Genomic DNA, 26,085 nt, shown 5'->3' with positions numbered 1-26,085 from the left:
CGAGATATAAAGCAATCCTTAGGAAATGTATACTTTTCACTGTTGAAATTGTGAAAAGTATCTCTTTTTGTTACCTCACACTGACCTAACTTTTCTCAACTACCCACGCACGCACGCACGCACGCTCGCTCGCTCTCTGGACTCTGAGTGTGACGTATGTTCTGGCGCTCCGGTCAGCTAGCTTCTAAGCTAGTTAGCTAGTTGCTGTAGTTAACCGGGCACAGTGGAGTCGGCTAACGTTTGCTAGCTATCTAGTAACTATCGCTTTCTGCCCTGGTGACTGTCCGCAACGGCCATGGAGGACGAAAGCCACCCCAAAACCCTGTAAGTAATTTTAGGTGTCTAGCGTTACGTGTCGTTAGCGGGGCTAATGTCGGGAACCGGTGGCTAACAGAGCTAGTTAGCCGCTGTCTAGCTACTCAAACCTGATGAACAAGTTACAAACAGAAACCAATAACATTTAATGATCCATCAACACCAGGTTAGTTTATAGAACCATAGTTTGTGTACGGCTAAATAAAAATAATAGCCATCTCAGACGTTTGTGTAGTTTTTTACACGTTAACAGCGACGACTGTTAGCTAACTAGCTGTTAGTAACGTTGGGCCAGCTTGTACTGTAACTCAGTCAAGCTAATGTAAATAACGTCATATTAATAACTCGCCACCACTAACCATACGATGACGTTAATACAAGAAGTAAGCTGTGTGTGCGTCAGTTTTTCATTACTGACTTTACCACCTTATCGTTACCTGTTTGTGTAACCGCTTTCAGTAAATTACCCTCCTCTTTTCCCTCTAGGTATGTGGGAAACCTGTCCAGGGATGTTACAGAAATTTTGATTCTGCAACTCTTCACCCAGATAGGGCCTTGCAAAAGTTGTAAAATGATCACAGAGGTAAGCAGTCAAGATTGTTTGGTTTTCTTTTCAAGTATGATTTTCCTTCTCTTTTTATGAATCTCTGTCCTGTAATTCATATCTGGGGTACCCACGGCCCACCTTTAACCTAAAAGTGATGGAGAACTTGAACAACCTTTTCTACTCCTCCTTTCTGAACATATACCATTTTTTAAGGGGGGAGGGTGAATAACACTGCACTAGAAACGCCCCATTGTCAGTGCATGTAGAAAAGCCATATATGCCCCAGGTCTCTAGTTTGTGGTTGTACAGTTAAAGGGGGCTGTGATTATCCTAGAGGTCACAATAGGTCATTTTATGCAGTGAGTACAAGATTTTAAAAAATGGTATCATGGATGACAGTTGGGCTCATTGAATCCACAAGAGCCTCAGGCTTCCAGTCAAACCTAATTTATGCAATTCCAATGCTGTTCAGGGACCCCAGTATGCAGAAATATTAAAATCGTGTCGGTGAAAATAACATATTCATACTGCTTGCCAAGACTGTATGGTTTTTGCCCAAACTGCCTGGGATTAGCATAAAGTGGGCATGTCTGTAAAGGGGAGATTCTTGAGTACCCATGGAACCCATTTTAATTCAGATATCTTAAGCTGAGTGGTCAAGAGACCCCCTTACCAACAAGCTGGCACGACAGGGTTGGTACCAACACATTCCTTAGTTTTTCTAGTTTTATAACACCAGCAAATCCACTCTAGCTGAGCTTTCAGTTACCTCTGAGAGAGTTGAAGAGGTTGAAATAGCAGTGCTTTCAATTTTGAAATAACAGTGCTTTCACTTCTGGTTCCACACCGTTTGGTCTCTTTGCTGTGTTGTTTCACTGTTACTCTAACATCACAGTTGTCTATAAAATTGTGGAACCTACCTTTTGACCTCTTGTGTTTGACCTCCCTTGCAGCATACAAGCAACGACCCTTACTGCTTTGTGGAGTTCTTTGAACACAGAGATGCTGCTGCAGCCCTTGCAGCCATGAATGGGAGGAAGATATTAGGAAAGGTAGGAAAATTTGTCTGCTCTAAAATTAAAAGAAAGGTTAGGAGGCTCCACTGTTTCCGAATTCCCCTGTGATTCTTGTATGTTGTGTAGAAAATATCTATTTCTCAGGTTCTCATAAAAGTCAGGTCCTTGTTTTAAATGCTCTCTATGAACTTCCTGCTTTCAGGAGGTCAAAGTAAATTGGGCAACCACGCCAAGTAGCCAGAAGAAAGACACATCCAGTAAGTGTTCACCTACTGATTTTTCTCATTTGTTGAAATCAAAGTTCACCACAGAATAGTAAATGGTTTCTTTGTTTGTTTGTCTTTTGTTTTGCTCTAGATCACTTCCATGTGTTTGTGGGTGATTTGAGCCCTGAGATTACCACTGAGGATGTCAAGGCTGCATTTGCACCTTTTGGGAAAATCTCGTAAGTTGTCACTTTAAAGGGTATTTATTTTTATGTGCATTACAATTATCTGAATGGTACAATGCAAGTATATTGATTTCTCTAAAGTTTGACAATATTAAAGTACATCATAATAATCCTCTGTAAGCTTATGCTCTGAAACAACCATCTATGACCATGTTTACATGCATACAACATGGGTATTGACTTAAGTCAATAAAACTTAAAATATTAAGAAGTTCACACATATTATGAAAAAGAATGAGTGGGTTTTTTATATTTGAAACACTCATCCACCAGGCTGACATCCAGCAGGCTTTTGTTCCCTCTACAGTTTGCAAACAACCTCTGATCTCAGATAAATCCCTTTGTTTTGGAATACAAACAGTGGTTTGATATGAAACACTGGGGCACCCTGATATACCCTCTTTCTTGCAGTGATAATTATTTTCTAAAGGATGTCAAAAAGAGACTTAGACTGTAAAGGGAAACAAAAGCTTGCATTACACAATGAGGCTTAGGCCACTAAAAGAACATCTGGACAAATGGTTACAACTATTTTACTGTTTTTTGATGGAGTAGTATTATTTTATCATATAGTTTTGGGACAAATAAATTATAATTTAGACTGATACATGAGCAGGCTTTGGGAATTGAAAAAAGATAACACAAACACAAGTTATCTCTTGCGAGATGCAATGTTTAAAAGTCAGTGGAGATGGTTAGTGTTCAGGAGATCAGATATATTTATGTTTCATCCTGATGTATTCTTTGTCAAATTCATAACCATGTGTAAAAGACGCTACATTCATGCATGTAAACATAGTTGATGATGGACCAACGTAATTTAAAGTATTACATGAAAGTAATCATCAGAAAGGACTGAACCTCTTACCATTGTATGTAATGCCATGTTTTCAAAAACACCTTTAACAGACTTGAACAGCGTCATTTATTGATATTATTAATTACTAACAATTCCTATGAGTTGTTAAGAGCTTTATTGCAGTTACTTACTTGTGGTCTGTCTATTGTGTCTCTGTTTTTATGACTAAAGTGTCAGCTTTTAGTTTACTCTTGCTTTTGTTTGCATATTTAGGGTGTGGTAAGTAAACTGTATGTCAGCTAAATGTAAGCTGTGTGTATGAACCTGAACAGCTTTTAGTTGTGGGTCTCAGTGAAGTAATAGCACTTTGGTTATTTTACAGAAATGCTCATAGGATTGGACAGGAGCTTGAAGGCTAACAGCAAGGAACTGTGCACTCTGGAGACTCAGATGTAGTTTTTTTTTCTCTATTTATTCCATTCTTTCCATATGTCTTTATTTGTAGATGCTATGTGTTAACATGATTTAGTTTAGATTAACGAATTCCAATACTCAATGTATTCCTCTAAATCTATGTTTTAAATTGTCTCGTATTTGATTTGCATAGTGTTGTTTGTAGTGCAATGATCCTCTTTCAAAATTTCTGAAAATGTCAATTTCTTAAAATTTGCAGCTCCCCAAACTCCATACTCCATATTGGTGGTAAAGAATTGACCAGGAAAAATAAAGAAATCTGTTAACAGGCCATGTATGCCTTTTAATTCCTTTTTTCTCTTTTGATATTTTTCTATATATTTCTATTTGTAGGAAGAGCACCAACCGCAGATTTTAAGAATGCATGGTAATCCATATAATCTGTTCCTTTTGTGAATTTAAATCAGTAGTCTACTATTGAGAAGACTGAACAAGAAGTGGTGCTCTAGTGGCAAGAATCCATTAATACACCTGAAATTATTTAAAAACAATACTGTAGGCTGCATGTTTTTGTACTTGTTTTGTTTTGTTTTCAAGTGTTGCTTTGAAGTTATATTACGAGTCAGTGCTCAGTACAAGGTCATGATAGCTAATGTACATTAATGTAGGCCAGTGTAGAGGATTCACAGTTCAGTGTGTTTTGCGTGGTTCCTTTTAGTTTGAAGTATTTAAACTGGAAAGTGCACTGAAGTTCTTTTCACGTTTCCCTCCAGGGATGCCCGTGTTGTGAAGGACATGACGACAGGCAAATCAAAGGGGTATGGATTTGTGTCCTTCTACAACAAACTGGTAAGGCTCCAGTGCAAGAACACAGACTGAAGGTTATTTCTATTTTCTGTTTATTATCCTACTTTAATGCATTTAAAGTAATTTAAATAATTAATGATTAATCATAGTTCAACCCATAGTTGCAACTTAAATCACCTAACATTACATTATTTGTTTACCATCACCAGTTTCAATATTACTTAGATTAAAAACAGTAATGTATATATTGAGTACTGATTATGGTCCCTAATAAACTTCACAGATTCATCAAATCCAGAGGTTTAACTGTCTTCCATTTGTATTAATAGGATGCAGAGAATGCAATCATTAACATGGGGGGGCAGTGGCTTGGAGGACGTCAAATCAGGACCAACTGGGCAACACGTAAACCGCCAGCTCCAAAGAGTGCCCAGGACAGTAAGTTTTAAAGGCTCTGCATATCCACTGTACGCCCACACAAGGGATTTTACTTATTTTGGAGTATTAGAGCACAGCCAGACCAAACATCTCATTTACTTCTATGTGGAACTAGGTCAGAAACATTAGCTTCTGCTCACGAATTGACCCACCTCCTTAGCACACTGCGCTACACACAATATTGGTTGGCTCAGCAAAGAGCCGAATAATTTTAGAGAAATGTATCACCTTAAGGACCCCATCTTACCATGTCAGATTTTATTTTTACTTTTGAAATACTCCATTTGATTATATGCAGCAAATACTGTAGCGTAGGTTGTTTCATCATTAGTGTGACCTAGGTTTCACTACAGATGGAGCCTTCTGTCCGTAATCTGTGTGCATTTCACTCCTATTTCTGTATGTTTTCTTCAGTACCACCGGTAGTCATAACGGTCAGTGAAGCATTGTACTCAGTAGTTCAAGCAAGACACCACCACAGAACACCATAAAGAAGATTTAAACATCTGAAAGTATTGGAAAGGACATTTGTCGTCAGTTAGTTAATGAAAAGAATTCTCTGTCCATGTTGTGATGTGTTTAATGGCTGCACAGACGACTGCTGTCTACAACATTGCCTCTGCCTTTGCCTCTTTATCAAGAGGTACAGTATTGCAACCCCCTTCATTGCCCCCATGTATGTTGTTGTCAGAAACTTGTGACTCCTCCTTTGCTGTAACTTTTGTCTCTAAGCAGCACCCTCTAGTGGATTTATCGTTTAACATCCATGCCAACGATAATGATGCCTGGGCGTGTATGGGCAGTGACTATTACATTGTTTAAAACCCACTGACTTAATGGTTTAGTCAACTGTTAGGAGGCAGGTTTAGTGGGAACATCTATTTATCGGTGTTTGTTTTTATTTCAGATGGATCAAAGCATCTGAGGTTCGATGATGTAGTGGCTCAGTCCAGTCCACAGAACTGTACTGTGTACTGTGGAGGGATCCAGTCAGGACTATCAGGCAAGTGTCTTGTGCTCTAAAGATGTGCTGTTACAGCCCTTAGTCACAGTGCAGTAGTGCTCTTATTACTTAGTTTCCTCAAAAAGCCTAACAACTAACCGCATTGACCTTTTTTCTGTTTGATTCTGTCAGAACACCTAATGCGACAGACCTTCTCACCGTTTGGACAAATAATGGAAATCCGAGTTTTCCCAGAGAAGGGATACTCCTTCATCAGGTAGAGCCTCAGTCCATTGCACCTTTTGGCCTCTAGATGTCAACACAAGCTCATTGCATGACCCACTGACAGGCCAGTCAACACTTGACTCTTTTGTCAGTGGCCTTCACTGTTAGCTAAACATTTTAATGCTGTTTATTTTCTTAATTGCCTGACAGAGATTTTGTCTGATAAATTTGACTGCTAAGCTGCTGTTTTTCTTTTAAGGTTTTCCTCACACGACAGTGCTGCCCATGCCATTGTTTCAGTAAATGGCACAGTCATCGAAGGACACATAGTGAAGTGCTTCTGGGGCAAAGAATCTCCTGACATGGCAAAAAATCCACAGCAGGTAAACAAAACATCACTGATGCCAAAAACAAAAAAGTATATTTTTAGGGGCAGTTGTATACCTTTTTTTTTCAATAGAAAGAGTAAATCCAGGAAGGAAAGGAAAATTGCATTTCTTTTGTAATTTGCGCTTTTTATTGCAGTATTTGTAATACTATTTGCTTCTTAGTTAACACAGTGGTAATATGTGACAGCAATTTATTTACTTTTCCTCTCTCTGTTTGTGTCACTCAGGTTGAGTACAGTCAGTGGGGCCAGTGGAACCAACTCTATGGGAATCCACAGCAGCAGTATGGGCAGTACATGACCAACGGGTGGCAAGTTCCCTCCTACAGCATGTACGGCCAGACGTGGAACCAGCAAGGATTTGGAGTAGAGTAAGTTTTACTCAATAGTATGCATTCAGTTAATTCATAAACGTTTAAAAGCCTCATGGATGGTACATGACCACTCTCTTAAGTTTAAAGCACTTTGCCTGAAGAGCTTTGATTTATTTTACAGCTGATCTTTGCTCGCAGTGTCCACAGTCATACTAACTGGGTATTTGTGGTGTCTTTGCAGGCAGTCCCAGTCACCAGCCTGGGTGGGAAGCTTTGGGTCTCCGTCTGCCCAGGCTGCAGCCCCGCCTGGTCCAGTTATGTCCAACCTGGCCAACTTCAGCATGGCTGGCTACCAAACGCAGTGAGCTGGCCCTAATCTGAGTGTAATGTTAAGGGGATTTCCTCAACCCTTTTAGGCTACACAGCACACTTTCATCTGGACAGCTGCTGTGGCAGAAGAAGGGCAGGGGCCATATTCACAAAGCCTTTATAGCTAGTTGCTCCTCAACAACCAGTTTAACAATTGTGTTCTTAAATGAGTGTTCATTTTACTCACAACTTTTTAAAAGTTTATTTGTTGATAATTCACAGTCCTGTTATGGAAAAGTGCTGTTGAGCTTCTGAAGTAAAGCCAAACCAACCGTCTAAATAAATGTTAGAGGACATCATGACCCTTAAAATGTTTGGCACTATGAAAATCTTACTGAGTGTGTGACAAAGAGGATTTGCAGCATGAGCATGCCTTTCCTCTTTTCACACCCTGAGTAAGTTGCCCATCATAAAGCCAAAGTGTGGTCCTTCGCAACTAATTGTTACCCTCTCAGATTCAGAATTTGAGCAGATTTTTGTGTCTGTTTATATTTTGAAATGTACACATAGAAACCTAATACCCAAAGTTATTTTAGTGGAGCTAAAAGCACACTTAGTAGAAGCAGTCACTTTACTCCAGCAGCTCACTGGATCATGACAAGGATTAAAATACTTGGAAACTCAAAGTTTTTAACATTAATATTGAATTATTAAAATAAAGCAATATCTGCTCTCAGTTTGCCAATGTGCTTTTTAATATTTCAGTGAAAAATTGTTTGTACCAGACTTGTCAAAATGTTTATTTACTTGTCATACTTGGGGCATTTTAGTGTCATTTTATACAACAGAAGACAAAACTGCACTCAAGTCTTTATGCATTGATAAAGTTAATGTTTTGTCATATAGGTCAGTTTTTAAAATGGCATACAGTAACACAGACAGAGTGGTACAGATGCCCAGCGGGTGCGATCTGTCACCGTTAATTTGTGCTACAAACTGCAGTGAGCCACAAGAATGAACCAACATGCTAAAAGTTGGTTTGGGCTTAGCTTCAGATCATAGTGAGATATTCAGTCCTGTTGTGATGTATTAATAAAAAGTGCTTTGTGAATAGAGGCCCCCGGAATGGTAGTTTACCTTTCCTGTATATGTGAAACAACTATTTGTATAAACAACTGTGGCTTTAAAGGAGACTTAAGCGGGACATGGTATCTCTTGGGTAAATTTTGTGTACAAAGAGAATTTCACCTACACAGCTCTAAAAGCAAAAAATATTAGGTTTTTCATGTTTTGTATGAGAGTGATCAGCATGTTCTTTGCAGACTTTTGATGGACTTTAGTTTAAACCTTAATGTAGCCTAGATTGGACTAATTTATAATCCTGTGTCTCAAAGGAAAGGCTATAGCACATGCTCACTATATAAACAAAATATTGTGAAAACAGCTTAACCCCCAAACTTTGTAAAGGTAACTGACTCTGTGTGCTGATTCTGGGGCTGGTTTCCTAGAAAAATATTGAATCTCAAATATTTTCTTCCTTCCTCTTGATATCCTCAGTTAATTTATAGTCATTTATTTTGAATGTCTGTGAGAGATTTTGCTGAGAACCTTAGACTTGATTTAGCACCAAAACCAGCCCCTGATCATATTGCATCATGTTTTATCATCATTTGATAATTTTTGTATTTTATTCACCCACATGTACGAAGACAAATTGTCCAAATGTTTTAGACTCAAGTAATAAATATATCAAGAGTCAGAGGTTGCGTTAGACTTTCTCGTTGTCCGTCATTTTGATGGACAGGGTTGTAAAAATTCTGTCATATTTTTTAATAATAATGAGACAATTTATTTAATATCATTTCATTTTCAAAACCACGACAAACAGTTTTTGCCACTTCTGCCATCTGTCCCTCTGTTTTTCACCTCATTTATCAACCACATAATAATTATTGGGCTCAATCCTATGTGAATTCCCTTTAGTGAGTTTGATGATTTGGGTAAAGATTTCTGCATTTATCTTTTATATGGCTGACGGTGATCGCCCTCTGTGTTTAAATCTGTCAAAATGATGGACAGCCTTCAGATTTTTCTGTCATTGTTAGAGATGCAAAATATTTGGTTAACGCAACCTCTGTTGGGATTGTTTTATTTCGTGTTTATTCCACTGAAAGTGGAAGGTTTCCTAAATTTGTCATTGATTTGTCAGGGCAGAAGGTACCTTTCTGCTCTTCACTGCATTCTGAATTTTCTCAGTATTTGCAGAATATTTCCATTTATTCCAGGTAAACTACTTAAAAAAGTACTGGCAAATTGTGACAAGAGGATTTCTCAATGACTTCCTGCCATTTGGGTTTTATTTGCATATGTGCCATTCTGTACAGTGTATTACACTCCTTGTAAGTAGGCTCACTCTCATTTTCCTGATGTACTAGCCAACAAACTTGATAATGTTTTTGTTTGTTAATTTGAGCTCGGGGCGTTCATGTAACAAAACAGGGTCATGTTGGCTGAGAGTGTAAATATAAACCTTGATCACGGGCTTCATGAAACTTAAGAAATAATGTACATACTGTAGGTAGAATGTTATGAAACGCCATCATTAAATTTCAGCAATATAATTTATGAATAAGCCTTAATTGATGTGTCAGTAAATTCAAACTTTGTTATATACAGAGGCTGCACTACAAATCTAAATTCTTTTCCACTGTGGTTTTTCCCATTTTTAAGTTTGTGTGCCATATTCAGGAAGCAGCAGGAGGCGTTTGATGGTGATTCAGCTTGAACTGCACACTTATGACATGTAATATATTTGTTGCTTAAAATGTTGAATGTAATGGCAATTTGCTTTTATGACAATAATACATTTAAGTTGAACAACAGAAGTGATGGTTAATAATAAAGGATGGAATCAAAGGAAAAGTCACTTCAAATAAAGAAACATTTAAATCTGGTTGTTCAGTACATTTATTAGACACTAATAAATCATGCTTTTATTCTGACAGCAAAGCATAAATTCACTGTAAAATGATGTCATCTGAGTTATTCTACCAGACACAATATGTGGCGGATTTAACAGTTATTAAACTGAGGTTCTGAGGTTTGTAACCTCTGCATGTTAAATACACTCGACAGCATGTGTTTTCTATACATTTGCTCAAAAACTTTAACACCTTTTTTTGTTTGCAGTAATGTTGGGAAGTATGAAACCTGAATTATGATGACTTAAGTTTTAAGAAACATCCATTCCACTGGACTAATACATCCCAAACCCAATTATCTTGTATTTAATTGAAATGTATGTCCAGTGTGTTGGGAAGAAGTGATCCTGTAAGTCACTATAATGAGAAACCTTCTCAAAATTGTTGCTTAATGTCTAAAAATAATGACAACGATGTTGTTAGTACCCAAGTCATTGTTTTGATAGTTTCTCTCATGATTTTGAGAACATTTCTTTCGAGAAAGTTTCTTGTTATTTTGAGATCCAAAATCATTTGTTTGAACTTCATCATAATTTTTAGAAACTTTTTTTTCCCCCCGTAACATTGGCATAAATGGGCTTCCATATAAGACACTGTCATTCATCACATATTTGCTCAGAGGTTTGTATTACCTATATATGTGTACCTATGTACCCATGTACCTACAAACATAAAAAAATCTATTAGGGAACTATTTTGTAGCTACATCTCACTTAACTGTGCAAACAAGAGGCAAGAGGCCGATGGCTTTTGAGCAACTGTAATAGAACATGAACATTCATAAACATTCACTGACTAAAGCAAAGCAAACAGTCACTTAGTCAGATGTTAGGTGGAACATACACTGTCTAATATTGGATTATATTGCATAACTTTATCTCCCTAACCTACTGTTGAAATTAATTTATATTGCACAACACCAATAATATGTAGATTTACATTCAGGTCTCATCTACAACATACATTGTATATATGTATCTGAGCTTAAACTTTAACCAGTTTTTAGTATTAGCGCTAGTGCACCTAGTAAGCAAAGGATTTCAAAAAACATGTTTGTACAGTATTTACATATTAGCATGAAATGTACTCTAGAGCAGCTGAACTGAAGTGTTAAATATTGTCATGTGAAACTTTCATTAGTTTATTGTTGATCTGACTGCCTAATTATCATTTTCACCTCTCATTGAGAAAGTTGTGATGCACAAAACATTGCTGGTGTGCGTCCTGTTCATCGTCACGCGTGACTGACTGACTGCCAGATAACCTGTGATTGTGTTTCTCGGGAGGTTAATCACATGTGACAGTCATGTGTGGAGTTGGTGCGAACCGCTGATCTCCTCGACGACATCTCAGCCTTCAGCCCTCTGTCCACACAAACCACGACGCTCCCATCTGAGGCAGGTTCATCACTCTGGATAGGGGTAAACAAAAATTAAACATATTGTATTTGTAAGGATTAAGCTAAGAAAGGCTAGTCTGGTTCGCTGGAATGCTTAAGAACAAAATATTAGACATTTTCCCCATATTACTAGGAATGTAACAATACCAAAAACTCAAGGTAATGTGATAAAAACTCTGTGATATGATACTTTTATCATACTAAAAAACAAAGAAAAACAATGATTTAATAATGTCCAGTCACACTTTATTTTACATCACACTAAGACTTAACAAGCTGTACTTTGTGTCAAATTTGATGAAAAAATAGAAATAATGTGTTCTTTATTAGACAGTATTTGTCTGTAATTAACCTCTGATAAAATCTAATTTGGGTATAATAAAGGGTCCAGTTCTGTTTAATAAAGAACATATTATATCTATTTTTTGTCTAATTTGTGCTAATAGTGTTTCTGTTTTCCTTCTTTAACAAAATAAAGACCAGCTATAACCAAAGCATGAGCATGAATTGTCTTTGGCAATGAATGCTTGAATTTTGTATAACTGCAAACCAAAAACAATGCAGCATTCAGTTGCAGTCCTTTCGCGAAATAAAATAAAAATGATAAAACAATTAAGCAGTAGATACGGCCACAGTCAGAGGTACAGAGACATTTTTAGTGCAATATGCGACACATTACATTACAGCCTCTTTGGTATTATCCAGGGTTCTTACAGGTGCTAGAAATCTTTGACACTGTAATTGCTTGTAATTTCTTAGAATTTATATGTTATGATATATTAATAATAGACAGGTTTTTGACTGATAGTTCGCTTTTTAGATAAAGAAAAAATAATTCAGAGAGTGGGCTCTGCTTCGTGTGATCTGTCAGTCTTTGTTGATTTTGCGCCCTCTGGTAGAACAGTGAGTGGGAGGCTAACGGATGACAACATGCTGGGAGGTTGCTATTTCAATGAGCGTTGGCTTGAAAATGAAAAATAAAATAAAAAAACAAGAGGAAGGTTTTATTGAAATTGAATTTATTTGTCTAGGAACTGTTTGAGTGATTGCTTTATATTGGCTCAGTCAGGTTATGTAGGAAGCCAAGTCAACTTACAGACAAGTGACACATTTTGTTGTGTTTGCCTGTAAAGGATTACTGTTATAAAAATAATTTTTATGGCACAATAACATCTATTTTAATGTGATGAAGAACATAAATAGGGCCTTATCATTTAGATCATATGTATTTCTATAATTTTGTCATTTACCACGACTATAAGGTGCTGGAAAAGCCTGAAAATGCTTGAAAAGTGCTTGAATTTGACTTTGGAAAAGATGTAGGAACCCTGATTATCAACAACACAGTTGTTTCAGTTTAAGGTAAATGTAACGTGATCCCTTTAGTCTTCTATTAAAAATACAAAGACTTTGATGTATTTATATACTCACATCATTATTGGTCACAGTCGGTTTCTTTGCCGTTTCGTTCCCTTTAGCTTTCTCTTGTATTCCCAGTTTCTCCATAATCAGCTCAATCCTGGATGTGATGCCTTCCACAGAGCTTTCGAGCTGGAGGACTTGTCTGGCCAGTCTGTCACGGTGAGAGAAAGGTAATTCAGTGTTTTGTTAACATTGTTATAATTAAATTCATAGGTTGAGTGTAAAAAAAACTGTTCTAACCTTAGAAACTGTTCCCGATCCACAAAGGCATGACTGGAGTGGTTCTTCTGTTCAATGGATGCCACAGTAGGTTTCTCCAATAATTCTTTCCCATAATTAATCCCAAGATTGTTGAGTTCAGCACAAAGAGCATCCTGACGACAAATGGGATAACCACCATGAAAACACAGCTTTGTCTCCATTCAGTCTCACAAACATGTATTTAATTCTTAAGCTAAATGAGAAACGAGTCAAAACATTGCGTGAAAGTGACGTGAAGGTATCACATTTATCTTGTGAAACAGGTATAACTCATTTAGAGTTGCAACAGTGTGTGATTTTCAGTTGTTACACAATAATTATTGAGGCAGAGCAAGTATCCCATTGTAATGTGATTCTAATGCAATTATAGTTGTTCTTTGTCCACTTGAATCACATTTTAAGGGGCTAAACATAAAAAAAATAATAATTATACCATAAAACTGGTTTGCCACTGCAATCCTGAACTGTATATAGACTATTACACAAACCCTCTTTTCCTCGAGCTCGATTTTCATCCTCTCTTGTTCGTCTTCGTCTAGAATTTGGTTCCCATCGCGGTCAAACCGTGAGAAGGCTGCAGAAATTTCATGATCAGCATGTCCCATCCTATGAGATCATAAGAGCGGTGAGGGTTACGTTTAAAACTAAAGCTGGCATGTGCTCTTCTTCTTTATATTTTGTCACTTACTCTTTCAGTGTTTCTCTGAAGTCCTTGAATTCAATCTCTCCAGATCCAGATCGTAGCGCTTTCTGAACATCTGATATTTTCTCCTTTTTAAGTTTCAACTTTGTAAATGTCTTCATATAGCTCTGAATTCCAAAAGAAAAATGTTTTGTTAGTATCTTTTGTACAACTTTGTCCATAGATGTTTCTATTTTTACGTGAATCTTATTGATTTTACCTGTTTGATGATATCTGTAATCTGTAGCTCGTCCTTTTGGGATGACAGCTCTTCCTTAACCTCAGAATATGTGTCATTTATGATGGCCAGAAACATGTTCTGAGGGACAGATATACAAAGAGATAATGAAAATATTCCTATCTTTATCCTTTAAAATTAAATACCCTGTGTTGCAGAATGACTCACCAGTAGAACAAAGAAAACAAAGAACACATAGGTGACAAAGTAGACTGGCCCGAGGACTCTGTTGGCACGGTCGATTGCATTGTAATCAAAGTCTCCGAGAATAATCCTAAACTGTGTGAAGCTGCAGAAAGAAGAAAAAGAAAGGGACTGATTTATTCATGTTCAGCCATCTGATTTAATATTTTGAGCTGAGCTGTGCTGTTGTTCTGTTTTGGACGCCTCTTACATGCACTTGACGAAGGTGCTGAAAGATTCAACCTCTGTCCCGAAGAGCAAATATCCGAGTTGAGCATAGGCGAAGAACACGATGAAGAACATGATGGCGAAGCCCAAGATGTCTTTAGCACATCGACCCAGTGTCGAGGACAGCTGAGTCATGGTCTTGTTAAAACTGATGTACTTGAAAATCTGAAGGACAAGTCAAATAGAATATAGAATAGAATATTTGAAAATATTTTTAAAATTAAGGTAAAATACAACAGTATGCACAGAAAAACTCCTGGATACAAACCAAAAGACACACTAAATAAATAAGTTTGATGATAGCCCTATGTAACCATGCACATGTAAAGCTGTTGTTAAGCTGGGTGGCCGCAGTTTAATGGATTGAGGTTGAAGGCCATGTTTTGATTGTGGTTTTGAACAATTCAACTGAGCTAGCTTCTTGAATTTGGCTAGGAGGACAAGTCCAGAAAAAAATGGGCCCTTGGCTCTAACAGGTATATGTGGCTAACTGAGGATGATAAGTAGGATGATGCAAGTGTTATGGAGGGGTGATGTATTTTGTACGAGTTGCTGTTTTTAATGGTTGACCAGGAAGGCCAGAGAGTAGGGTGTTACAACAGTCAAGTCTGGATGAGACAAATGCATGCATGCTCTGAGATTTCTAATAGTAGGACGTTGAAACTGAGGAACCATGTAATTTTCGAGTGAACCGGCGTTTCAGTTTTATCAGTGTTTAAGAGGAGGAAGTTAAATGAATAATCCTAAAGAGGCGTGTGTTAGTGTGAAAGATGTCAATACTTTACCTTGATCCATGCAAAGAACAAGTTCATTGCATTCATGTTGTTGTACTGTGTTTGCCAGAAGGCCAGAAATTCGAAATCAGCGTAGATGTCAGGTTGTTCCAGCAGTTTGCCGAGCAAGTTGTCCACTTTGACCGTTCGGAATATATTGAATACAATGGCAACAATGGCGAGCTGGGAAGGAGAATAATTTGAACTGTTTGAGGCCAAGCAGAATCTGAGAAAAGGACATGTTTAGATCAAATGGGAATTACATTTTCTCACCATTATGACAACAATATCCAGTATGTTCCAGATGCTTTTGAAGTAGGAGAACTTGTGTATACGCAGCTCAAGAATCTCCTCCACAATATAATAGAGGATGAATACACAGAAGAACATCTCACAGCCGAGGATGAAGTAATCCCAGGTGGTAATGTAACGAATCAGTTTGACTGTTCTTATCTGGTAGGAAGGGATCGCTCCGCCAGTTGCTGGGAACTCAACCACCAACCTGAAGGAAGCAAATAAAATTTGGTGAGCCAATGGATGGGTACCGACTGGTGGATGAAGTTGTTATTGTCAGTGGTGTTCTTTACCTGATGACGCAGAACATGTTGATGTTTGCGTTGTAAGTGGAGAAGTCAATGAAGACCACTCTGGTTCCTCGGTCCAGCCACAGGTTGTCCATCAGGTCCTTCAGTATGGTGGCGCTCTCCTCTTTGGTCCGACTCAGGTCTTGATAGTATCCCGCTCCGCTGTACGTCGTCAGCAAGCCCCAGTGAGTGGAACCTTTGATCTGTTTCTCTGTGTGGTAGGTCCAGCTGCACAGGAAGAAGACAAATTCTCTGATGTAGCTGCATCAGGGATCAATATTAAGCATGCTGTGATGACCCATGGCCACAAAAAGGTGCTCTGTGGCCACCAAATGAGTCATGTAGGTTGCCTCCTGTGGACAGTAAGTTTTATCCCCATACTACAAGCCTTCGCCAACACAGTGTTACAGACATTACACAAACATCCTGATTCCTTCGCTCCCTTTACCTTAACATTCTACAAAAACAGCAAACAATAGGGTTCAAAATGTACTTTTTTGTTCACTAATGAATGTTCAAATTTTACCAGCCACTCAGTAGATTACCATCGTTTTTTAGGCTGGTGAGTCAAGCCAGAAGTGTCTGGGTTTACTAAGCCTACTCAACTGTTAGCACAATCCTTACAGAACAACTAGAAACAAAAACGAAAGACTAAGAAAAAATGGCAAAAAAAAAAAAAAAATAGGAGTGGAAGCAGGAGTTTAAGTAGCTATAATCTGACATATATAAAGATATACTGCGGTGTGTGCTGGCAGTTTCCACAAGTAGTCAAGAATCAATGATTTCAGGAAAGACCAAATCACAATTAATGGGAAAAGTGGACAACACATTTGTCACAGGCTGTGCTAAATTGGCTTTTCTGTATTGTTTTTGCGAAAGGTTACTTTAAGGCCACCAAAAATTTTCTTTAGCCACCAAATTTAGGAGCTTGGTGGCCCATGGTGCCAGTGATTAAAAATATTAGCATCCGTCCCTGTGCATACCAATGATGGTAAATAAAGATGGACAACACATGTCCACTTCCTCCAACTGTACAAAAAAATAAAGTCAAAACATTCGAGATACAAGCGCTGCCATCTTGCACTGGTGATGTCATTTGGAGCCAGAGTCTGTGCAGTAGTGATGAGGGTTAAAATCAGCAAAGTTCCTGCCCACACAGTCAGCTGATTCAGAGATGAACAGAGATCAGGTGTAAACCATCGCATAAAACCTTGTTTTTATATCATTTTTATAAAAACGAACACTTGAACAACAAACAGCGTGATGAGAACTACCTAAAATAACAGAAGCCATCTTTGGGAAAATTTTATTCGACACACACTTTGATGCTTTGGTTTCACTTTTGGGGACCTGAGATCCTGCCCATTTCTAATATATGTCATTGATGTATACCCAAAGCAGCCCTGTAAGGAAAACCAGTGAGCAGCTTACGCGGTGCCATTGATGAGACCGAAGTCGATGTTGTCCTCCTTCTGGTCATTGTAAACATCAAAACATCCCGTGATCTCGTCTTTGAAGTCGTTGTGGACCTTGCAGGAGTTGTTCATGGTCTTGATCTGCCTCATTCTGGGGACTCCCAGCAGCATGTTCTCGTAGTAGATGAAGGACTGGTCTCCGCTGTCCAGGGACTGGTTATTGTACCATTTAGTCCAGTAGAGGCCGTCCAGTAATGGGCCCTGGGCATACTGTTCATATAAACAGAGGATGGAAGCAGTTTGAATTGCACATAGAGGAAGTTTGGTATAATTTCTCATTGTGGTGAACATGGAGGAAATGAATATAGCAGAAAACTCACGCTCCAAAACTCGGTCATGGTGCTAATGGACTGAAACTTAACCCCACTTCCACCGGCTGTGTTCACGAACAGGTCCGTCATGGCTTTAGTGTAGTAGTAGGTGCTCGAGCTGGTCATACCGTATGTCACTGAAAGACAACGTAATCACATTGTTAACACCCGATCACTGATTCCTATCTGGCTTTGCTCAGGCTCAGCTCTAAATGTTGCTCTATTCAGCGGTCCAAGATAAGACAGCTCCGGAGCAGACACGCAAAGCCTCATTGAGGACTTGTTGTTTGGCTGTTTTTATGTGGCTGCAGTCAAACAGATCCAGATTAGAGGCTGTAATTTGTTTGAAGAGAGAGCAAGCTGGCCTGACGCAAATAGCCTCATCAAACAATGTAAATCTAACCCAGACAAAGCAACAAAGGATGAGGCCAAATGCTCTTATCGCTAAAAGGCAAGAGATGCCTATGTCCCTTTCAGTCCTAATGCTCAGCTGGACAATGGCTTTCAGGCAGAGGGACGGGGAGGACATTTGTGAAGCTTTTGATGGTAACTCAACAGTCAAAAGTGCCCTATACAGTAACATCCAAATGGTGAGCACTTCAACAAGTGATCAGCGCTGCTAAGAACAAATACTCGATTGAAATATACCAAAGCAGACATAAGATACATCAGTACAATCATACTCAACAAAATATGTAGATCACTTTTGTTACATTTATGTTTGATGTTTGTGAAACCCAGAGACACGTTTGAATTCTCTGTAACACTTTATAATAGAGCTGCAAGGATTAATTAATTATGAATTAATAATAAAATTAACTGCCAACTATTTTGATAGTCGATTTAATCAGTTTGAGTATTTTTTTTTATATTAAAAAGTCTCAAATGTGAGTATTTTCTGCTTTCTTTACTCCTTTATGACAGTAAACTGAACATCTTTGGGTTGTGGGAAAAACAAGACATTTGAGGATGTCATCTTGGGGGTTGGGAACATTTTTCACCTCTTTCTGACATTTTATAGACCAAACAAACTAATCTATTAATCAAGAAATTAATTGACAGGCAAATCAACAGCTAGCTGCAGCCCTACTTTATAATTACCATGACTAATAAATTGTAAATTGATAGTTGATTAAACTTAGGTTACTAGTTATTTCACCATTAACAAACAATGAAATGATAATAATAATTACTAATTATTAGTAACAAACTGAGAAAATAACAAACTATAGCATTACTTATTTTTAAACATACTTTATTGTAATTTCTTTGCTTAACAGTTACATAACTATTACTGCATAACTAAATATAGCTAACTAACTATTAACCATTTTTTATGATGTCATTATGCAGTGTTATCGAATTCACTTTATCGCTTCACATTTTGGGTCTTTAATGTGTAAAAAGCACTTTTGGGGTCACAGTATTTGGAAGTAATTTTCATGCGTCCACTTCAGTTCACCAGGTATTATAATATGAATCCTGGAAAGTAGGTGTAAAATTCAACTTAATTTGAGTTTCACAAGTTTCTGTAAAGTATCCAAATTTTTGAGGTGTATTAAACACTGATACTGCATGTAAAAGAAGAAGTATTACTTTCCTGAACACACCAGGTAAAGCCATTGGTTGACATAAGTACTTACAGAGGCATATGTCCACCAGGAACACCAGATAGACCAGTAACTCCCGTAGTGTGGTTCGGACAAACAGTTCTCTGTTGTTTGAGGTGTTTTCAGTCAATGTTGTTCCCCACAAACCTTAAGAAAAAATACAGTATAAGACACGACATGACAGAGTTTTTAAAGACCTTTCATGCAGAGGATGGAGTGACTGTACATTGTGTACAGTTTTGGACTCTCCTTCCAGCTCTCTGCACTTATATTTTGAGTTTAATTCATTTGCCAAAACAGACACAAAATGTACAATAAAGGTTGAGATGAATTTGACTCATAGCATTTTTCTTTCCCAGATTTTCCATAGACAGCACCGTATCATTAGTGTGAATTTTTTTAGCCACGATAATTAATGTTGTGAAAATCTGATACTGTGACAGCCCTAGTTTGAAATAAAGTCACAAAGTAGTTATGTTCTGTTAAAGACCCAAATCAATAAGCCAACAAGATGGTTCACAAATATCTCAGGTAAAAAAAACAAAACAAACAAACAACATAAACAAAAACATATCAGTTGATTTTACAGACCCAGACTGAACCAGAACCAAACATTATGTCAGGGTAATATTTTGCAAAAATAAATGTTTCTGAAGATGCAGAAGGAAAATGTGAATGAGGAATCTGCTTAGTATAGTTAATTTTTCATTTGTTTTACCTTAATTTAACCAGGAAAGTAATTTAGAACAAATTCTTATTTGGCGGCCTGGTAAAAGGAAAGAGCCTCATGAAAAATGTCAACAAACAAAGTTGATATGACATAAATCACATTACATACAAATTCACTTTTCTGGTGCAATATAAAAGACAATCCTATAATTTATTATCATAAATAGGTTATGACTGTACCCAGTAAAGAACAATCAGAACAATCATCATCAAACTAGTTATCCAGATGACAGTTAGAGCAGAAAGACTGCTGTAAACTCAGTTGGTTCCTACCTTTAATAAACGAGCAGCAGCCTCGGTGTTTCTTCACCAGGCTCTGGTCGGTGGATGCTGGTTCCTCTGGGAATGGGCTGAGCGTGTCCAGTTTGTACATGCTGTCCATGGAGCCCTGGAAGAGGGGCTGAGGGTTGTAGATGGTGCTGACAGCTCTGGGCAGGGGCGGAGGGGAGCCACAGAAGCCCTGGTTCACCCAGGCCCCGTTGCCCACGCTGTCCAGCTCGCACTCCACCTGTCCGGTCAGGTGGCTTTCGGCCCGGTTGTTCAGGCACTTCATGCTGTTGGACACCTGTGTTTGTCTGCTGCTGGTGTTTAGATCAGAGAGGACAGTGAAGCAGAACAGAGTCTGCAGCTTTTGAACACCTGCTGGAGAGATGATTATAAAGACTGGATGACATCAGCTTTGTTGAGGGAGGAGCTGCTCATCCTCTGCTCAAGCTTTTGTAGTCTTGAGACCGAGGTGAAACACACTGAGGTAATAAAATGGTATTTGTTGTACTAACACGTCATTGACAGGCTTTGGGATTGTTTTGCATGGACAGACAGCAAGACACTTGGACACGGTTGGTGGCATAATTTAAACCCTTCACCAATAAGAGCTTGTATCTAATCTTTAGCCTGTTTAAAACTTGTGGATATTTTTAGATTTGATTGCACTTTCCATAGTCAGGTTTCTCTAATACATAATTTTCAAGGAATTAATTTGGTAACAAAAAATTAAAACACCATAAAACAAAATAAAATGAGCAGAGGTTTGAACTTTGCCAATTGTAAAGCCCCAAAAGCAAATTATGATTTGAGATATTTGTGATCAGCTGTCAGTCATGACATGAAACACGCTTTTTATAGCTTTTTATATTTATTTGACATGTACCTCGATGCTCTTCTTTGGCACATGTGCTGTCTGCTAACATGAGGGAGCTGGGTTTATGGGTGAAAACTGTGGCCGACAGACCGGGGGGAATTTTTTATGAGCTGACGACGTGACTTTTCAAATTCAAATCACAAATTTAATGACTCAGCAGAATCAAAAAAGACTTGCAACTCGACTTCATCATCCAGTGTTAACGCTATTAATTCTCAGCAATGCAACACCAGATCAACTTTGTTGAGAACCGATCAGAAAGCATCCAGTCAAGTTGCAGGAAAGAACCACGAGCAACTAAAGTTACGTTATTGTGTTCCAGCTGCAAAAAATGACACCAAAGATAATTTTGTTTGTGCTGCTATGAGGTGGTCAACAAAAACACATTGCAGTAGGTAAAAAGTGCAGGTCAAAAATTACAGATGCAGCTTTGTTCAGTATTTGCACAAAGAACGTGAGTTGAAGCTCTGTTGTTAAAATGTCATTATATTTGGTGAAGAGTACATTATGACTTGTTTAGGACTCAAAACTCATGGGACTTGCCAGTTCAGACTAGGGACTTGACTCAAGACTTGGCTGTCTTGGCTTGAGAGTTGCTTGGGACTTGCAACACAATGATTTGGTCCCACATCTGGAAAATACCTTGACAAATTTAAAGACATTCCTATTATAGTGAGGAACTCTACAATAGTAGAGGCTGTAGGGATCCAATACTGTACAACCTATTAATTTGCTGTAAATGTCTAATAAAACAGAACAGCCAGTCATGCTGGAGGGTAAATAATTCAGCAGTTAAAAGACATTTTAATTTGTTGTGCCCTCTCAATTACTTCCATGCTGAGCACATTGTTGTCACTATTGATTAACAACTCATCCAATAACGCGCTCCTATTGAGGAAATCAATTAATCGCATGTCGATTATATTTTCTGTCACCAACTGTTTGCGGCTTGTGACTGAATTAATGAAGAGCATAATTGCCGTGTCACGGATGGTCTCAGCCTCATTACCATTACGCACTTTTGACTCTGCCATCTATTCATTTTTGACATGCCAACTGTCAGAAAGCGTTTATTAGGTCATTCAACGTGGCATATGAATCATTATGACCATCTGTATCAGTGTTTGGCACCTCGTCTATCGGCCAAGTCTCCTCTGTCAACCCAACATGCCCCATGCAACACTTATCACACCACTGTTTTAGTGTTCTTGGTGAATACAAACGATTAGTTAAGCAGACTAATTAACTATATATCATATTTTTTCTTTCATTTCTTATATTTCATTTATCTTTGTTAATGTGTTGATTTTGTGCAGTTAGAGATAATAAACCAAACAGACTGGTATATGTGACGATGTAACGACAATATAACAACAAATATTACCACCGAAATCAATGGCATTAGCATTATTAGCCGTTGGAGAGTACAGTTAATGCACTGCTGCAGATAGTGTTTGGGTCCAGCTATGTGCGTTCATGCTTCGGCGGCTCTGAACAGAGCGATTACACACAGCCATTACCACACAATAGAGTTTAATTTCTGCTCCCCCTCTGAAGCCGTGGCTGGATCTGGCACACAGGCTTCCTTAATTTGCTGTGGCTTGTGCCACCATTCAAACTTTTTCAAATCTGGAACAATCACTGATGATTGCCATTTAAATCTGTAGCTGTGTGGCTCCAACAATGGACAGTTGTGGATCATATGGCATCCTGCTTTATCTCTGTACTCACACTGGACAGTGCTGTTGCAGAATTGAATCAGTTTAATTCTTCTTAACTCTTAAAATGTGTAATTTTTATGTTATTCTATATATTTAATGTGTTATTTTTGAAAATAGAATAGTTAAATGATTGTACTTGGCTCCATGAGAATGAGAGTATTTGAAATGTTTAGATTTTGCCTCCTCGCTGACGTAAGAGTGTCTTATCTTGGAGCACAGGAGCTCAAGACAAAAGCGTGATTAATTCCCCAGGGTGCAGAGCGAGGCAGTGCAGCAGACATGACCTGCCATTACTCCTACTGAGAACTCCACACGCAAAACAAAGGATGTGCTGTAAATTAGTTGTTCTCCTTGATAACCCTCGTTTTAATACCACACAGAGGAGGCAAAGTGAGATTATTAGGGTTAAAATGCCGGAGCTTTCTAATAATAAGAGCAGGATTTTATTGAAATGAGTAATTTAGGCAGTAAAATATACTATTGTGTGCATGTTTTTTTAAGCTTTTCAGTATTTTGGGGTTTTATTTTGCAAATATAAATATTTTTGACGATGCAAAATTATTACTTAGCATGTCATGTAATTAAAGGCAGTAGGTACAATATAAATCAAATTAAGTAAATTTATGTTTTTCTGTTGCAATGAAAAAAAATACCCATATTTTATAACCAAGAAGGCAATAAAGAATGAGAGAAAAGGTTTTTCATACAAAATAGTTTTTATTTTTGATCAAAAACTATAATTCAACAAAATAGAGTTCTGCATGTGAAAAATAACACCTATTTTCAACTCTACAAACATGTACTTACACTTTGACATATTAGTTGCATATTGATTTTAACTAAGACCACGATGATTTTTTCAGAGTCCATTGAACATTGCACAACATTTTAGGGCCATATCAAAAATAATTGGTCATTATAATGACGCTACATGTCTTTCATTGCTATACTTTGAACAAAAAATGCTCAACATTGCTGGGCTTCCTAGCAAAAATAAAAAAAAAGGCTTCAAACTGAAGTAGAAGCTTTTCTGATTGTCATACAAAAATAAGATAAATACAAAAAGAAAATAATGCAATACAAATGTATTTACTGTCTCCTAGATTGAAGGAAGAATATTCACATTGTCACTCACATCCAACAACATGACTGATTTTCTACCACATGGCAGCAGTTTTTACGCGTGGACCTGATGTCCATCGAACTGATACGAGAAGGACGAGTGAACGTACTCCTGTCCGCTCGGAGAGTCGTACCTCATGCGGCACGGGTAGTTTTCAGGCTGCACGCAGTCAAACTGCAGGTCCAGCCACTGCCTGTGAGCAGTGTTGTGCCTCCTGGCGTCTGTCAGGATCCGGTTCAGGGCCATGATGTAGCTGAGGGCCATCTGCAGAGTTTCATACTTGGACAGTTTTTTGTCCTGGCCCCACTGGGGGACGACTTTACGCAGACGATCAAAGGCTGTGTTCAAACCCTGCATCCTCTTCCTCTCTCTGGCGTTGGCAGCCATCCGTCGCCTCGTGGCGGTCTCATATTTCTCTGGGCTCTTGGAGTCAGGTTCTGAGGACTCGGATCCAGAGTCGGTGCAGCTGGGTCGACGGGACTTCATGATTTCTGGCCGAAGAATTGGACCGGGGTGTCCTCAGATGAGACAGACTCAGAGACAAGTCAACAGATCTGTCAGAGAAGTTTCCAGTTTTAGCCTCAGGCTTCCTCAGAGGCGTCCTCCGTGTCACAGCCTCGGCTGATGTCCACGCTGTGTGTCCAATGTGCTGAAATATCCAGATAGTGGACAGCCTGAAGAGTCCAAGGTGTCTGTGGTCCTGAGGACAGTGAGGGAGCAGCTTTTATAAGACGCAGCAGATGAACAGGTGGCAGCAGGTGGAGTCCCTGCCCTCTCCCCCCACATCCTCAATACTACTCATCAAGAAACACACCCATGTGGACTCATAAACACTCACACCCACTCTCAACACACACACACACATTACATGCATACATACACACACTCAGCGCACACACACACACACACACACACACACACACACACACACACACACACACACAAACAAAACCTTAATGAAATTCCAATTATCTTGGGCTGGGCTATCTGGCCGTGGCTTCACTCAGAGCCATGTGTCACAAACACCAAAAGTCTACCATCTGGTAGCACAACTCACCACAGCTGATGATGCAAACAAACCTTTAAAAGGCTGAGATTGTTGATGTTTCCCCGCTAAGCTTACATACATCCACGCCAATTATGTAACTATTAAGGACTGAACTCTTAATTAAGCTCTAATTAATCAGAATATCAACAAATTAAATCACAAATATGGCAAAAATGGCAGTAAAAGCATCAGTTTCATTTTTATCTGGTGTAAAAATCACTATATTGTCAAAGAAAGGAATTCAAATGTCACTTATTGCATATGCAAAGACACACCTCATTGAATATTATTTAAGTTCAGTATTTTCTCCTTGTAAAATCTTACGTTTTGTTTGGTTATTTGATACATGTGCAACTCAGTGTTTGTTCTATTCAGCTGCTGCATGTTGCATAAATAAATCTGTAGCTATCACAACTTAATATCTCATTTAATCATGAATTAAATGGCTACACTTTATAAAAGTACATTAGGTTTTATTAAGTTACATAAGACGGCAAAATTCGCCCTTTCACTTCTCATGTAACTGGGATAATAACCATAATCTGAGATTAGCCTGAGGCAACAGAAGTGGAAGTGTGGCCTGTAACCTGGGGGATTTTAACAGCATATCGGGGGGATTATCAACTCAAACAATATGGGGCAAGATGGTGCACAGATTACTGCACCATCTGAGATCTGCAGAGCAGTTTGTGAACAGGTAGAATATGAAATTCTACAGAAATGTAATCGACTTTATATATTAAAAGTACATTAGTGTGAAAGGGTCTAAATGAGTCACAGTATGTGGGATGCATTAATGTTCCTTATGTACTCGGGACCACATGAGAAATAAATAATTGATCTGTGAAGTGGTCCGAGAAAATGAGACAGACGGAATAATTTGTCTGTCTGTCCGTCCCATCTGCCAGAATTGAATTCTGTAATTCAGAGGGATGGATGTGAGCACGTTCCTCCGTTACACTCAAACACTTGCAAACATACTGTTGACTGTCACTCAGAAACCACCAAAAAAACTCCACTTTAACTGTACTCTGATTTACTTTACTTTAAATTCAGATAATGGTCTGTTATTTATGCTTTGAATCACATAAAGTTTTGCGTTTATCTAAGAAAAAGATCCATAGAATCTGATTGATTTTGTAGAAAGTATTGAAGAACAGTACTTTGAGTATTTTATTTTTACTTACTTACAAAAGCCAACAAATTACCT

At 38.3% G+C, this 26,085-nt stretch overlaps 3 protein-coding genes across 3 annotated transcripts; 1 reads left to right on the top strand and 2 right to left on the bottom strand.

The window, feature by feature from the left end:
• Positions 1-116: 116 nt before the first annotated feature.
• Positions 117-8,727, top strand: tial1 (TIA1 cytotoxic granule-associated RNA binding protein-like 1). Its single transcript, XM_084735804.1, has 12 exons — positions 117-324; positions 802-898; positions 1,816-1,914; positions 2,081-2,135; positions 2,236-2,323; positions 4,316-4,391; positions 4,679-4,787; positions 5,695-5,790; positions 5,923-6,007; positions 6,215-6,338; positions 6,572-6,714; positions 6,899-8,727. The coding sequence occupies exons 1-12, from the start codon at positions 296-298 to the stop codon at positions 7,020-7,022; spliced, it is 1,125 nt and encodes a 374-aa protein (XP_084591930.1). The 5' UTR covers positions 117-295; the 3' UTR covers positions 7,023-8,727.
• Positions 8,728-10,612: 1,885 nt separating this feature from the next.
• Positions 10,613-20,457, bottom strand: pkd2l1 (polycystic kidney disease 2-like 1). The gene is made up of 15 exons (XM_084736356.1): positions 20,116-20,457; positions 19,147-19,260; positions 17,513-17,640; positions 17,149-17,402; positions 15,721-15,945; positions 15,407-15,635; positions 15,146-15,316; positions 14,344-14,525; positions 14,118-14,238; positions 13,932-14,030; positions 13,718-13,839; positions 13,518-13,635; positions 13,009-13,142; positions 12,778-12,919; positions 10,613-11,358 (listed from the first exon to the last, which is right to left on the bottom strand). Exons 1-15 carry the CDS (start codon positions 20,393-20,395, stop codon positions 11,239-11,241), a joined length of 2,439 nt encoding a protein of 812 aa, XP_084592482.1. The 5' UTR covers positions 20,396-20,457; the 3' UTR covers positions 10,613-11,238.
• Positions 20,458-23,401: 2,944 nt separating this feature from the next.
• atoh7 (atonal bHLH transcription factor 7) lies at positions 23,402-25,782 on the bottom strand. The gene has a single exon (XM_084735991.1). The coding sequence runs from the start codon at positions 24,311-24,313 to the stop codon at positions 23,882-23,884; it is 432 nt and encodes a 143-aa protein (XP_084592117.1). The 5' UTR covers positions 24,314-25,782; the 3' UTR covers positions 23,402-23,881.
• Between the last annotated feature and the right edge of the window lie 303 nt (positions 25,783-26,085).

This window comes from Lutjanus erythropterus, chromosome 14 (genome assembly GCF_056507025.1).
Source record: "Lutjanus erythropterus isolate fLutEry1 chromosome 14, fLutEry1.hap2, whole genome shotgun sequence".
NCBI classification, from domain to species: Eukaryota; Metazoa; Chordata; class Actinopteri; order Lutjaniformes; family Lutjanidae; genus Lutjanus; species Lutjanus erythropterus.
This window is presented reverse-complemented; position numbering and strand designations above follow the sequence as displayed.

Coding starts and splice junctions, on each gene's coding strand:
- tial1 (XM_084735804.1), top strand. CDS start 296: ATGGAGGACGAAAGCCACCCCAAAACCCT. Junction 4,392..4,678: donor TGTCCTTCTACAACAAACTG/GTAAGGCTCCAG, acceptor TTGTATTAATAG/GATGCAGAGAATGCAATCAT. Junction 6,339..6,571: donor TGGCAAAAAATCCACAGCAG/GTAAACAAAACA, acceptor TGTGTCACTCAG/GTTGAGTACAGTCAGTGGGG.
- pkd2l1 (XM_084736356.1), bottom strand. CDS start 20,395: ATGAAGTGCCTGAACAACCGGGCCGAAAGCCACCTGACCGGACAGGTG. Junction 13,636..13,717: donor TTCAGAGAAACACTGAAAGA/GTAAGTGACAAA, acceptor ATGATCTCATAG/GATGGGACATGCTGATCATG. Junction 12,920..13,008: donor GATCGGGAACAGTTTCTAAG/GTTAGAACAGTT, acceptor TCACCGTGACAG/ACTGGCCAGACAAGTCCTCC.
- atoh7 (XM_084735991.1), bottom strand. CDS start 24,313: ATGAAGTCCCGTCGACCCAGCTGCACCGACTCTGGATCCGAGTCCTCA.